This window comes from Equus caballus, chromosome 10 (assembly GCF_041296265.1).
Source record: "Equus caballus isolate H_3958 breed thoroughbred chromosome 10, TB-T2T, whole genome shotgun sequence".
In the NCBI taxonomy this organism is placed as follows: Eukaryota; Metazoa; Chordata; class Mammalia; order Perissodactyla; family Equidae; genus Equus; species Equus caballus.
In genome coordinates, this window is record NC_091693.1 from 91,296,778 (window position 1) to 91,309,714 (window position 12,937).

General features: G+C 37.6%; 1 protein-coding gene across 11 annotated transcripts in view; it reads right to left on the minus strand.

Annotated features, from left to right (window-relative positions):
* REPS1 (RALBP1 associated Eps domain containing 1) overlaps positions 1-12,937 on the minus strand; it is a 79,329-nt gene that overhangs the window by 4,218 nt on the left and 62,174 nt on the right. For 6 of the 11 annotated variants that reach the window (XM_023651211.2, XM_023651214.2, XM_023651212.2 and 3 more), the window contains 7 exons: positions 9,778-9,865; positions 8,913-9,014; positions 6,831-6,903; positions 5,597-5,715; positions 4,046-4,110; positions 1,850-2,035; positions 503-598 (listed from right to left, as the gene is read on the minus strand). In XM_023651211.2, the coding sequence (XP_023506979.1) occupies positions 503-598; positions 1,850-2,035; positions 4,046-4,110; positions 5,597-5,715; positions 6,831-6,903; positions 8,913-9,014; positions 9,778-9,865 (729 nt within the window). The remainder of the gene's footprint in view (positions 1-502; positions 599-1,849; positions 2,036-4,045; positions 4,111-5,596; positions 5,716-6,830; positions 6,904-8,912; positions 9,015-9,777; positions 9,866-12,937) is intronic. The other 5 variants (XM_023651213.2, XM_070225563.1, XM_023651215.2 and 2 more) reach the window with 1 other exon arrangement.

Here is a 12,937-nt window from a genome sequence, read left to right on the forward strand (position 1 = left end):
GTGTGGGTTTACTGATGTACAATGTAAAATTCTTTCAATTTTTCTGTATGTTTAAAAATTTTCATCATAAAATATCGGAGAAAAAAATTATCCCTAAAAAAGTTGAAGAAAAAGAACACAGAGTATAATATTAACCTTAGAGGTTTGATAATTTCCCCCCATTATACTGAAGACTGCAATAAAAGAAACTGAATTTTGCTCAATAAGGAAGTTCTACTTTATAGATTTGGAAGAATGTAATAACCACATAAACTTGGGAACTGTGGCATGTACTAATATAGATGACAGACTATCATCTAAAATTTTTAAATAGGCAGATCTTGTTTTGAGATAGACGAAATACATTACAGTTTATTAAAGGCAGTGGAATGGGTTACATAATCTCAAGTTAACTTTATTTCTAACATTTTTGTCATCTTTAAAATCTTATGAAGTAAAAATGATCTCATATAATTTTTTACATGTACCAAATGATCAATATTATAAAAGACTTTTTGTGTACCACATTGGTGGGAGCACTAGCAGCGGTCTTTTCTTCAATTTTACTATCTGTTTTGGCAACTCGAAGAGAACTTGCAGAATCAGAAGCTTTTTCAACCTAGAGATGAACATATTATTGTTACTAATTATATATAAGTAATATACAATGATGCATAGATGTATGTAACAAATCAGAGAATAAAATGTTAGGAAAATATTCATAAGAAATCTGGGATCAAGATGAGAAGGAATTTGAGAAGATCTTGTAAAATGACCATTCTCTGGCTACTGAAGGGCAGGAGGAGGGAAAGTGCTAGATGGCTGAGGGGGCAGGGGAGGCTGAGGATGCAGCTGCACACTGTTCAGGAAGTTCTTGTGGTTGGGGGAAGGGATACGTCCCCCAGGGGAGTGAATACCAGCACCCTGTGCACACCTTCCTGGAGGTACAGCCCACTTCCCCAGCTCCCCAGGGCTATCCAGAAAGTTACAGATTTGAAGAAGTGGCTAGGAGAGAATTTTTCATGGATCAGATCTATAAGAAACCTTTATCTAAATTATGCCAGTCAAATAAACATGGATTTTCGGATCTGTTAGAGAGGCTCAAGATGGGTTGAGACAATCAGAACAGAGATTTTAGAATTCCTCTGATCCTTCCAACTCCACATTTATGTTCAGTGAGGACAGACGTCCCTCAAAAAGGTCTTGCCACTAGAACTAAGCAGTCTCCTGAACACAGTCTGCAGAGATTAAATTTCAGCATCCTGTAGTCTGGAAGTCTGTCTAAAGTCACTAACGTGACTTACTCTCATACAAACTGAGTGCAGCCATGGTAACCACAGCCTCTTCTTATGTCTTCACCAAATCACACCACCAGATGCTCAGCATCCAGATGCAGCCCCTTCTTACTCCTCACCAAATCACACCACCAGATGCTCAGCATTCAGATGGAGCCCCTTCTTACTCTTCACCAAATCACACCATTAGATGCTCAGCATCCAGTTGGAGCCCCTTCTTACGTCTTCACCATATCATACCACCAGATGCTCAGCATCCAGCTGGAGCTCCAGAACAGAGCTTCAGCCAGGGCCACAGGGCTGTTTATCTTTTCACTCGACGGCTCCCCTCACTCAGATTCTGTTTCTTATTCAGCATTACACTGCAACCAGCAGGTGTCTGAGGCCAATAAACAAGCTGAGAAGCAGTGACCTAGGGAACACAAGTCCTCTGGAAGCAGCAGCAGACATTTCACTCACTGATGTCACCTCTAATATCTGGTCTTTTAGGGGTTCCTCTGTTTACAGACAGGCTTATGAGCATGATGTGGAAAGAGATTCCCAGCAGAAAATTGGATAAGCCCTTGAAAACTGACCGTCGAGACCTCTGGATGTTTCTCAGTTTCATCATCTTGTTGTTCATTTACATTTGATGCAGCAAATACTTCAAACTGGCTGAAATCTGCAAAATTTGGTTGTTCTGGTATCTGCTGAGGTGAGGTACTAGTGTGAGTTATTAGGCCATCAGCATCCACTGGGCGATGTACAACAGGACCAGGAGCCTATACAATGGTTTAAGACATGGAAACAAACATTTTATTGACGTATGTGTCACAGAGTAGCCTTCTTTTTCTCTGAAAATATATTATAAACATACTCTATTTTATTATCTCTAAATTCAGGGAGTGAGCTACAGTAACATTTATATCTAAAAACTACAGGTGAAATGCTAAGACATTAAAAAAAAATTAAGATGACAAACACCCAATACAAAAGATACTTTTACAAAGTTCTTTCTGCAAAGAAAGTGCACAGAAGGAGAGGGGAGGGTCCAGTCCTTCTCTCTGATTTTCCTCTGGTACCCATCTTTTTCTTAATTGGGCTAGTACATAATGGTTTATTCTTTAAAAAGTATACTTTTAAAAATGTTTCACTGTGTTTCTAAAAAGGTTATTATTATTATTATTTTTTTGAGGAAGATTAGCCCTGAGCTAACATCTGCTGCCAATCCTCCTCTTTTTGCTGAGGAAGGCTGGCCCTGAGCTAACATCCATGCCCATCTTCCTCTGCTTTATATGTGGGATGCCTACCACAGCATGGCTTGTCAAGTGGTGCCATGTCTGCACCCAGGATCAGAACATGTGTACTTAACCGCTGCACCACTGGGCCAGCCCCTAAAAGGTTATCATTTTTAAAGTGTGAAAACTAGTGCTCTAACTCCTCCCTCAACACTTCAGTGCATTTCCCTTCAATTTGTCCTCCATTCCTTGGCCAGACCAGTACTTCTACTCAATTGAAAAATACATTATTGAGTATCTCCTTTTAACTAAGCACTATGCATATGATAGTGAACAAAACAAGGAAGATCCATGCCCTAATAAAGCTGACAGTCTAGTGCAGGATGAGAGGTGTGTAACAAGGAATTAGAGTGTGAGGAGCTTCATGACAAAGGAAGTACAGGATGCTAGAGGAATAAATCTGAAGTCTCTTCCTTGCTTACATTTTAAAGATTCTCCATTTCCTATAAGAAAGTCTACCCTTTTAAGTGTGACATGAAGATACTCTGCGCCTCCCCACCTCCTCAGCTTCCTTTCCCGCCACTCCAGTTGTACTGAACTAACTCGTTTTCCCTTGAAGAACATGCCAGATCCCCTCACATCTCTATGGTTTTGTGGATGAGCATCCTTCTGGTTGGAATGCCCTCTCCCTAAGAAATACAATTTTATCTGTTAAGCCTCTGCTTAAGTCTTACTTCCTTCATTTTACTTATACCTTTTCAATGTGATCTGACTTTACTAGCCAGTAAAGCTGTGCCAAAGCACTGTATAAATACATCTACTGTAGCACTTCTTTTATAATTGTTTATAAATCTGTCTTCCTCCCTAGACAAGTTCCTGAGTCAAGAGACCAACTCACTGAGTTTCACAGCTTAACCCCAGTAAAAGTACTTTTCCTGGCAGTTTAGATAAATACTGGGATGCTCAAATTTCAGTATCTTTTATGATTTAGAAACCATATTTTTGACTGCAAATACCCAACTTCATTTTAAGAATGTAACTGAAAAAAAAACAACCAAATTTACTCACGTAAAAGACAGTCAGTCAGTCACATGAAACTAATAGCTATAATCCAGAATCTATCCTAGAATAATATAGTTTCATGCAGATCAGAACAGTGTCAACCTGGCAGGGATGCAGAGGTCATCTAACACTTCCTTTACAGATGCAGTAACACAACCAAGAGGTGCAGTGAGGTCACTCTGAGTCACTCCTAGATCCAGTACACAAATGGATATTCCATTCTCCCAATCCACTGTTCTTTCCACTAAGCCCTCCTTTGTTAACAGACATTATTATTTGGTTTACTTTGAAGCTTCTTTCAAAAAATAACTCAAATTATTATTGGAATTCTTGTCTTCCAAAAAAAGACAGCTTCCTTGAATTAAATGCTCATTTAAGAAAGACAATTAGGTAATTCTAGATCTTCAAAATAATTCTAGAATAGAATCAATGGACAGCTGATCACGGGGACTGTAATAACTGATGTTTAGTAATGAATAGTTGGAGAATTACCTGTGAGGGCTGTGGTCTTGGAGGCACTGCAGGAGGATGGGCAACAACTCCAGCCTGTTGTTGTCCTGCGTGAATACAAGTCTTCTTTTTAGTAAATATGTAATTACTTTGCTAGTAGAACCAAAAAGCTGAATGTGATCAAATGATAAAGATTTCTAAGAATGGTTGGTAAGTACTGGAAGGCACATCTTACCTTGTAAAATTGTCTACATGTGACCCAATGGCCAAATCTCATGGCCTTTTCTCAGACCTTATTTCTCTTGTTCTACTGCACGAGCACTCTTGACGTGCTCCCCACTGTTTCCATAATATCATAGATTATTGGTTTCCCTCCCATATTTCTGACTGCTCGTTAGCTATCAAGTATGGAAAGTTCCAAATTTTCATTTAACATTTTATCATTTCTGTGTAAATGATTCTCAAATAATACCTCGATCTTTCTAAGCCCACCAGTCCAATTATTTCTCCTTTCCTCATCATTCCAAACTCAGAATGTGCAAAATAGAATGTCATCGCCCTCTGTCCTAACTTTCTTACTTGGATCAACGTAATAAGAACACGATCAGTTACATAAAAATGGAAAGCTTGGAGTGAGTTACAACTCCTTTCCTCTGTCAGCTAACTTAAGACTTAGCTTTCCCTCCTTGATATCTTCACATCGTTCTTTTAAAATTTCTTGTGGCATCTCTGAGGTTCCTATCTTTAAGAAAAAAAGTCACTAAGAAAAAAAATTCTCTCTCATCTGGTATCTTTTTTTTTTTTAAAAAAAAGACTGGCACCTGAGCTAACATCTGTTGCCAATCTTGTTTTCTTCTTCTCCCCAAACTGTTCCCCCACCTCCCCATACATAGCTGTATACTCTAGCTGTGAGCGCCTCTGGCTATGCTACGTGGGATGCTGCCTCAGCATGGCCTGATGAAGCGGTGCCATGTCTGTGCCCAGGATCTGAACTGGTAAAACCCTGGGCCGCTGAAGCGGAGTGCACGAGCTTAACCACTTGGCCCTGCATCTGGAATCTTTTAAAATTCAAAATTTTTCTTCAGATAAATATCAAAAAATAAGACATAAGAGAAATTAAAATAAAGTGTTTATGTCTTTAATTAACTTTAAAATCAAATGACAATATATAATATGCTTCTCTGTCACCTACTGTGGTGGTCTAGTGGTTAAGATTAGGCGCTTACTGCCATGGCCTGGGTTTGTTTCCCAGTCAAGGAACCACACCACTGTCTGTCAGTTGTCATACTGTGGTGGCTGCATGTTGCTGTGATGCTGAAAGCTGTGCCACTGAGATTTAAAAAAATACCAGCAGGGTCACCCATGGTGGACAGGTTTTAGCGGAGCTTCCAGACTTAGACTAGGAAGGAGGATCTGGCCACCCACTCCTAAAATAATTGGCCACGAAAACCCTATAAATAGCAGTGGAGCATTGTCTAATACAGCGCTGGAAGGTGAGAAGATGGTGCAAAAAGACCAGGCAGGGTTCCACTCTGCTGTCCACAGGGTCACTAGGAGTTGGAATCGATTCCACAGCATCAACAACACTCCTACCTGTGGTGACTGTAAAGGTACGATTCATATCTAGAGATGATGATCTCGAATGAGAGGGCTGCGGCCTTGGAGGGGGAGGTGGTGGTGCAGTGTTATCAGGCGAGGTTCCTGAATGAGACCTGCAAAATTCACCCTGTTACCTTTGGTCATGCTACTGACATTGGAGGTTTTTTTTTAAGCATTCAAACTGGGCTAAGCAGCAAAGGATCTTATTGGTGTGACATTTTCTCAAGTAGGCATACAAGTATTATAATGCACACTAAACCAATGGTTATTTAATGTGGCAAATAATCCTTTTTACAAAGTCTAATTATACATTTAACAAAATTTCCAAAAATTTGAAAAGCAAGTTAATTAACATGAATTCAAGGTAGACTGCAAACCTAGCGTAATGTTTTCCCATTTAATTAAAGGTAGTATTAGTCTGAAAAACTATTTTCAAAAAAGAGAAACTACTCTCAGATACAGTTAGCTCTCAACTTATTTAAAGTGTGAAGCTGAGGTATACTTTGGCTCACTCTTGGAGGTGCTTGTTCCTGTCTTGCCACAGGCCACCCCACTTTAAAGGTGAGCATATTCATGTTAGACTCGCTCCAGAGATTCACTTATCACAACCACAAAAGTCTTCTGTATTCTGAAAAGAATCTCACGGACTCTGGCAATCTGATCCTCACGTACAGGGATAAAAAGCAGAATAAAATCCAAGGTGACTGAGAACTCTAAGAAACACAGGAAGAAATATATGAAGAAGCAGCCTTTGGACTCTAAGCTCTTTGAAGATTTTACAATACTAGTCTCTATACCCTCCAGGCGTGTGGAAAAAAAATACTCACCATGTATTAAAAGCGAGGGGAGAAAGATGCTTCTGTCTCTTTTAAACCAGAATTCTTTTGGTGCTTGACATAGGCTATAAAAGGAAACCTGTACATTTATACTTAAACAGACTCTCACTGTTTACCTACAAGAAGGACTGTGTTAAACAGCCAGTGCCAAGAAGTGCTCAGCCCTGTTTAAACCTTCCATAGAACACCATGAAGACAGCAGGGGTTCCTTTTGTTTTCCTACTAAAGCTGGGAAGAATCGAAATTACTTCTTTTTTACATACATCAATAGGTAACCTAACAGCCTTCAGAGAAGTGAAGAACTGAAGAGTAGAGAAAAATAATTTACACTTGGTTCTAAATAATTTTAAATGTTAAACTGTAACAAGCTTTTTATTGACAGAAATACTGACCTTTGATGAGTTACATTGTTTCCAATCTGTTCTGGGTCCGAAGTAAAAGAGTCTGAACTACTGTAACCATCTGCTGATAAATGGGATATACCCTATTTAATAATAATCATTTCTTCACTTTTTACACTACACACCCCAAACAAATATAACTGAATTATTATTTCTAATCAGAGATATTAAAAAATTGGCTAAAAAGGTTAACAATTCTTCCCAGTGTTAGTAATTGTAAAATAAAATCATGGCATATTTATACAACAAAATACTAGACACATAGAAAAGTTACAACCTAGAAAAGTTAATATTTAATGACACAGAAATATTCAAAATAAGTTACATGGAAAGAGGTTACAAAACAGCATGTATAGTATTTCATTTTATGTAAAAATATAATATGTACAGAATGAGGATTAAGGTTGACAACGAATGTTAATCATGGTCATTTGCAGAATAGTGAGATTATGAATAATTTTTATTTCCCTATTTTTATTATGTTTCTACAATAATTTGTAAATTACTTTCATAATTAAAAAGCCATTTTTTTTAAAGAAAAATTAGAAGAATTTAAAGAAAACATTTAAAAATTGTTAATGTGAAAAATTAAAAATTTGACAAGGGAATAAAATGTGCTTAGACAATAATAAAATCTATGTAATTAAAAAGAGGTTCCCAATCTTTCACCAGAGGAAACATCATTTTCAGTTTCCTCACAGTCTTATGAGGTAGAGAATTCCAGAAGGAGACTTATGGTTATGACACAATAAAGAAATTTTAAAATAGAAACTAGCAACAATCTGGAGGAATACTACTATATACTTTGGAGAGTTATAAATTGAAGTTTCATTTCAAAACATATTCCTTTCCTTTTTCTTGTCAAATCACTGAATTATTTAACAGGCACAAAAATGATGCTAAAACTTAACGCATTTCCATTTGGATGTTCTGATAGGCATCTCAAAGCTCAGGTGTTCAACGTGAACTCCCAGTCTCCCTGACAAACCTACTCCTATCGCAGCCTTCCTCAATTTCCGCTTCCCAGCCCCAAATCATCTCTCTCACATCCTAGGCCACATAGGTAAGCAAATCCTGTGGTCTTTCCCTACAAAATGTGGACAGAACTGACCACTTCTCAGCACCTCTTCTGTGACCACCACAGGTCATCATCTTCCACCGTCTCCTAGTCTTTCCCTGTTTTGATTCCTGCCTTCTTCTGGCCTATTACCAATACAGCAGCCAGAGTGATCTTATTAAAAAAGGAAGGTCATACCACGTCATTTCTCCATTCAAAACCATCTAATGCTCTTCATCTCATTCAGTAAGACTCAGTCTTACACTGCTCCCTGGTTACTATTCTATCACTTGCTAACCTCTGCCTGCCATATTTGCTAACTAGGTCTATTCTGGTGCTTGCTTGCTGTTCTCAGTAGACGTAAGGCATGCTTCCTAAATCAGGGCTTCACATTTGCTGTTCCCTGTGCCTTAAACGTCCTTCCTTCAGATAGTCACACAGCGGAATCCCTCATCTCCTTCAAGTTTTAACTCAAATGTCATCTTTTGGTAATGCGTTCTTAAACCACCTTATTTAAAACGTCACTGTTTCTCCCCTTTCCCAGCTTTATTTTTATCCAGGGTGTTAACTACTTCCTAAGATATGAGTTACTTTTTTTAATCTTTTTCCCTTATCTCCCCTATAGAATGTAAGCTCCATAAGGGCAAAGATGTTTTCAATTTCGTTTACTGCTGAATCCCCAGTGCCTAGAACAGAGCCTGGCACATAGTATTCAATTAACACTGGCTGAATTAACGAATATACACCATTTCTTGTGAGAAGGAAAGAAAAGAGCTAGTGGGGAAGAGCCAGTGGACTAATCTGGCTAATTAAGACGGAGGGCACACAGGAGGCTGGCGCTGAAGCAGGTTCAGGCAGCAACGGGCAACTGCTTATTCATACAGAGGGCAAGGTATTTCAAAGGGCTGACTATTCAGTGAAGACAAGATTAAATGGCTATATATTTGAATCATTCAGACTCTAAATCCAGGCTCTATAAACTTCAAAGGGAGGATGTAATGCTATCTTTCACTTACCTACAGTGTTTCCAGAAGCAAATTTCACCGATGAATTTATCTTATTTTCTTCTGAAAGGTCAGATGTTTTCACAAGTAATGGGCTGGTGGGATTAGTATGATCTAGTAGAGAATTATTAGGTAAAAATACAAGACATAGGTATTTGAATTAATAAATCATAAACCTCAGAAGATAAGACTTTATTTAGATATTCCAAAGAAGCAGCAGGCAAATCCATGAGATATTAGACAAAATAAGGTTTTTAAGAAAAACAAACATAAACCTCTTTATATAGAATTTTGTTTTCTGCCATAATAGAAGATATTTTATAATAAAAAAGCCAATTTGCATGTCCATATTTTTAAATTTTATCCCTGTAGGGAAATTACTTGAACAAAACACCACATAAGTGGCTGTAAAATAAGTAAATTATGATATTGACTTATATAGAAAATAAATCTACCTCTGAGAAACCCGAACTAAAACATTTAATCTAAAATAAGGAGAAACTTCAAGAGTTCAAGTAAAACATATAATTTCAAAGCCAAAACTTATTTTAACATATATCTTTTCAGTTAAAACCTGAACATACTTTAAATGTAAATTCACAATAGTGATCATAAAAACCCATAGAGTATTAGAAAAGTCACATTTTCCAAATGTCCTTATTTAAAAACTTTATAATTTAAAGTTGACAATTTCCTTTTGAAAACTGTAACATAAATTAAAATATACATGCAAGCACACGTAGATATGTATGATTATAGAAAGTAGTATGTTGAAAAATAAGCAATTAAGAAAGAAATCTGAACCCTGACAGAATAATTACTTGTATATTTCAGTCTGATGATAACCTAGCATACAACCCAGCAACAGCTTCCTTACCACTGCCAGCTCTTTTCAGTTCCATCTCCTGCATGTGGATTTTGCTTGGTGTCATCCGAATGGGAACTGGATGAACAATAGCAGTATCCTAGAGACAAACGGGAGGAAGCACAGATCTGTACTAAGATGCCAAGCTGACAGCATGAAATAACCAAAACTAACAATACTTTAAAAACTGGCATATAGACTTTCTCATTCACACTAAGGCAAGCATGAAAATTAATTTTTAATGAAAAGTTCTGGAATTAAATTTAAAATTAAATCATAAAAAATTTATACATGCCTAATAATCTGATTTATTTTTAGAAAAAGCATATTTTAACTTTTGAGTGAGTAAAGATATGAGTGGAAAAAATGATCTTATAAAAACAGTTCAAGACAATATTCAAAGGCAAAGTGTGAAATGATCTAATGAAATTATACAAATCTGAACCTTTGAGGTTAAAGTGAACTATTTCTTGAGAGTCCCAAGACTAAGTAACAGACTGAACTCATTTTCATTAAACTGCTCAAGAAATACTTTTCTTTTTCACATATAAAATAGTTAATGAGATGCCTGTTGCACTGTAAGAGTAAGCATGATACACACTCACTATAGATCAGTTCTACAGAAAGGTTTAAAATTTAGCATAAAACTTCCACAAAGGAATCCATTTTCAAAGAAGAATGAGTGAAACTCCTATTCTAACACCTTCTTAAACCTTTTTTCATGACTGTAATATATCTGATGTTCCCAAACTTCATGAGCGGCAAGTCTAGGTAGAAGAGTGAGGGACCTGGCAGGAGAGACTTGTGGAAAGTATGAAAAGAGCAAAGCAGGGAAAGTAGGAGGAAGACACGGGCAGCCTCTCAGAGACAGGAGGAAAAGACAAAGGTGCCCCTGGCACTCAGGCATGGAGCTGAGACTCCAGGGGAGGAACCAGAATGGGATCAAGCATTTGGCTGAATAGCGAGAGACCAGCTGAAATCCTGCTAAAGGGGCTCAGCTCCTTCTATGAGGAGTCGGTTCACGTTCTGTATGTGCTGCTGCTAAAGAGTGAACTTGAGATCCTTGAATTTCGAATATCTAGCAATGAGTTAAGTTTATAATTTAGTGGAAGGATAATGACCTTTCAGTTTAAGTCAGACACTGTTTTGGTGACAGTATGGAGTAACACCAAGCCCCTGCTAGAGCGAGTTAAGTTCCAGCACACCATCTCTTGTTTGATAGGTCTCCTTGGCTTACTCAATAATCTCTAAATTCAGAAAATTTATAACAAATGAATTCTTTATTGCAACTATACTGATCAAATCCATTCATAGTAATTTCTTGCACCCACATCAGTGAGATTCTGGACAGAGTTCATGTATTATCCAATCAACTTGAACTAACGTTTCCCTACAACTCTAAAATTACAGTCAGAAAGACGAACACTATAGATGGGGAAAAGTTTAGATTTCTCACAAAATAATGAGTCACTCTCAGGAAAATATTTGTAACAATACACTTAAGATGTTATTTGCTATGTTTATGGTTATAAAAGACATGGCTTTAGGAATAACTGTACTATTTTCTTAACTTACAATTTTAACAGCAGAAACAACTGCTATGAGAATCAGAATTTAACATTATAAGACAAGATCAAAGGAGTAAGAAATGATAGTTCATGAGACAATAAGTTCTTATTCCAAACCCAAATCAAACTAGGAAAAAACAAGGCAAACTTATTAGATGCTTTAACTCATAAGATTCATCTAATACATATTCATTGTGTGTGTGTGTGTATGAAATCAGATTTATAAAGCTTATAACAGCTGGAAATAAATGGAAGTCACAATAATGGTTCCAAGAAAAGAAAATCATCAACGTTCTATTCATTCTCCAAATAATTTGCATAAGTTTCTGTACCAGCATGTCAATTTTCAATTGCTTACTTTAGTCATACAACTACTAGATGCTATCAGCCTGCCATAGCTTTGGTCCAGTGGATCCTATTGCTAGCAAGACAAGGCAATTCCTTGAAGAGCTTTACATAGATGACCAGGCCTAGTCTCAGACTAGCCTATCAGAATCTCAGTTTTGGACTGTGATGTGCAGCAGGATAGAGAGCTTCGTCTTTAAGCATTTCGAAATCCAAATGGAGAACAATGAATGCTCACAAGCTTCTGAGTCCTGAGCCACAAGATGCCAAAGCAATACTTTCTCTGCTCCAAACTAGCGTCCCCAAATTTAAAAATAGAGAAAAAGGTATAACGACTGACAGGTAGGCTCTGCCCCTTTCTTCTACACATTCAAATTGCTCAAAGCCTTTAGGAAACCCATTCCTAACCACTCACTGCAAATTTGTAGCATATATTTGGGCATCTGATTTTATATAATTTAGCACTTTATTGAATATTATGTTATGCTCACAGATATTTTCTACTTGCCTAAATCCTATTATCTTGTCTGTCTGAATCCAGCCCTGCCTACCTCTATTCCTGTATCACTAATTTAGCTCAGGTACTCATCATCTCACTCTCTCTAGATCCTGTCAAACCTTCACATTGTTGCCTGAGTCATCTTCCCAGCTACCTCTTCCTCATCCTATCTTATCACGGTACTTCTTGTTAGCCCCTAGTGGCTATGAGATTAAGTTCAGATCCTTGTCTAGCATACAAAGATCTTCCAGGTCTGGTTTCAACCACATTTTTTAGCCCTGTCATTCTCCTATACACATTTCTACCCTATACTCCCACCACACTGAACTGATCCTGCTCATGATATTCTCTCTGCTTGGAATGCTCGTGTCTACTTCCACCAATTCAGGTTCTTTCAAAACCAGCACACAAACATAACTTTTTATGTGAACACTGTGCCAAGTATACCGGGCTGAGTTAGCCCACAGTTCTCTGCCCACAATTTTGTTCACGGCTACATATGATAATTATGACAATCAGCTATATTACAATCATCAACTTGTAATAATTAAGCGGTGGTCTACTTAAAACTGGAATTTTGTTTTTAAGGTGTTTGTATTGCTAGAGAATGTCACAATGCACCTGGAAGGGGCTCCACCAAACCAGGTGAGTTGGCTGGGCATAATCAGTGACCAAACTAACTCCCTTTTCATACCCTGAACAACTCAGAAGTTCTATAGCACTTAACATCAGGCATAAATCACGGCAAAGACAGTGCACG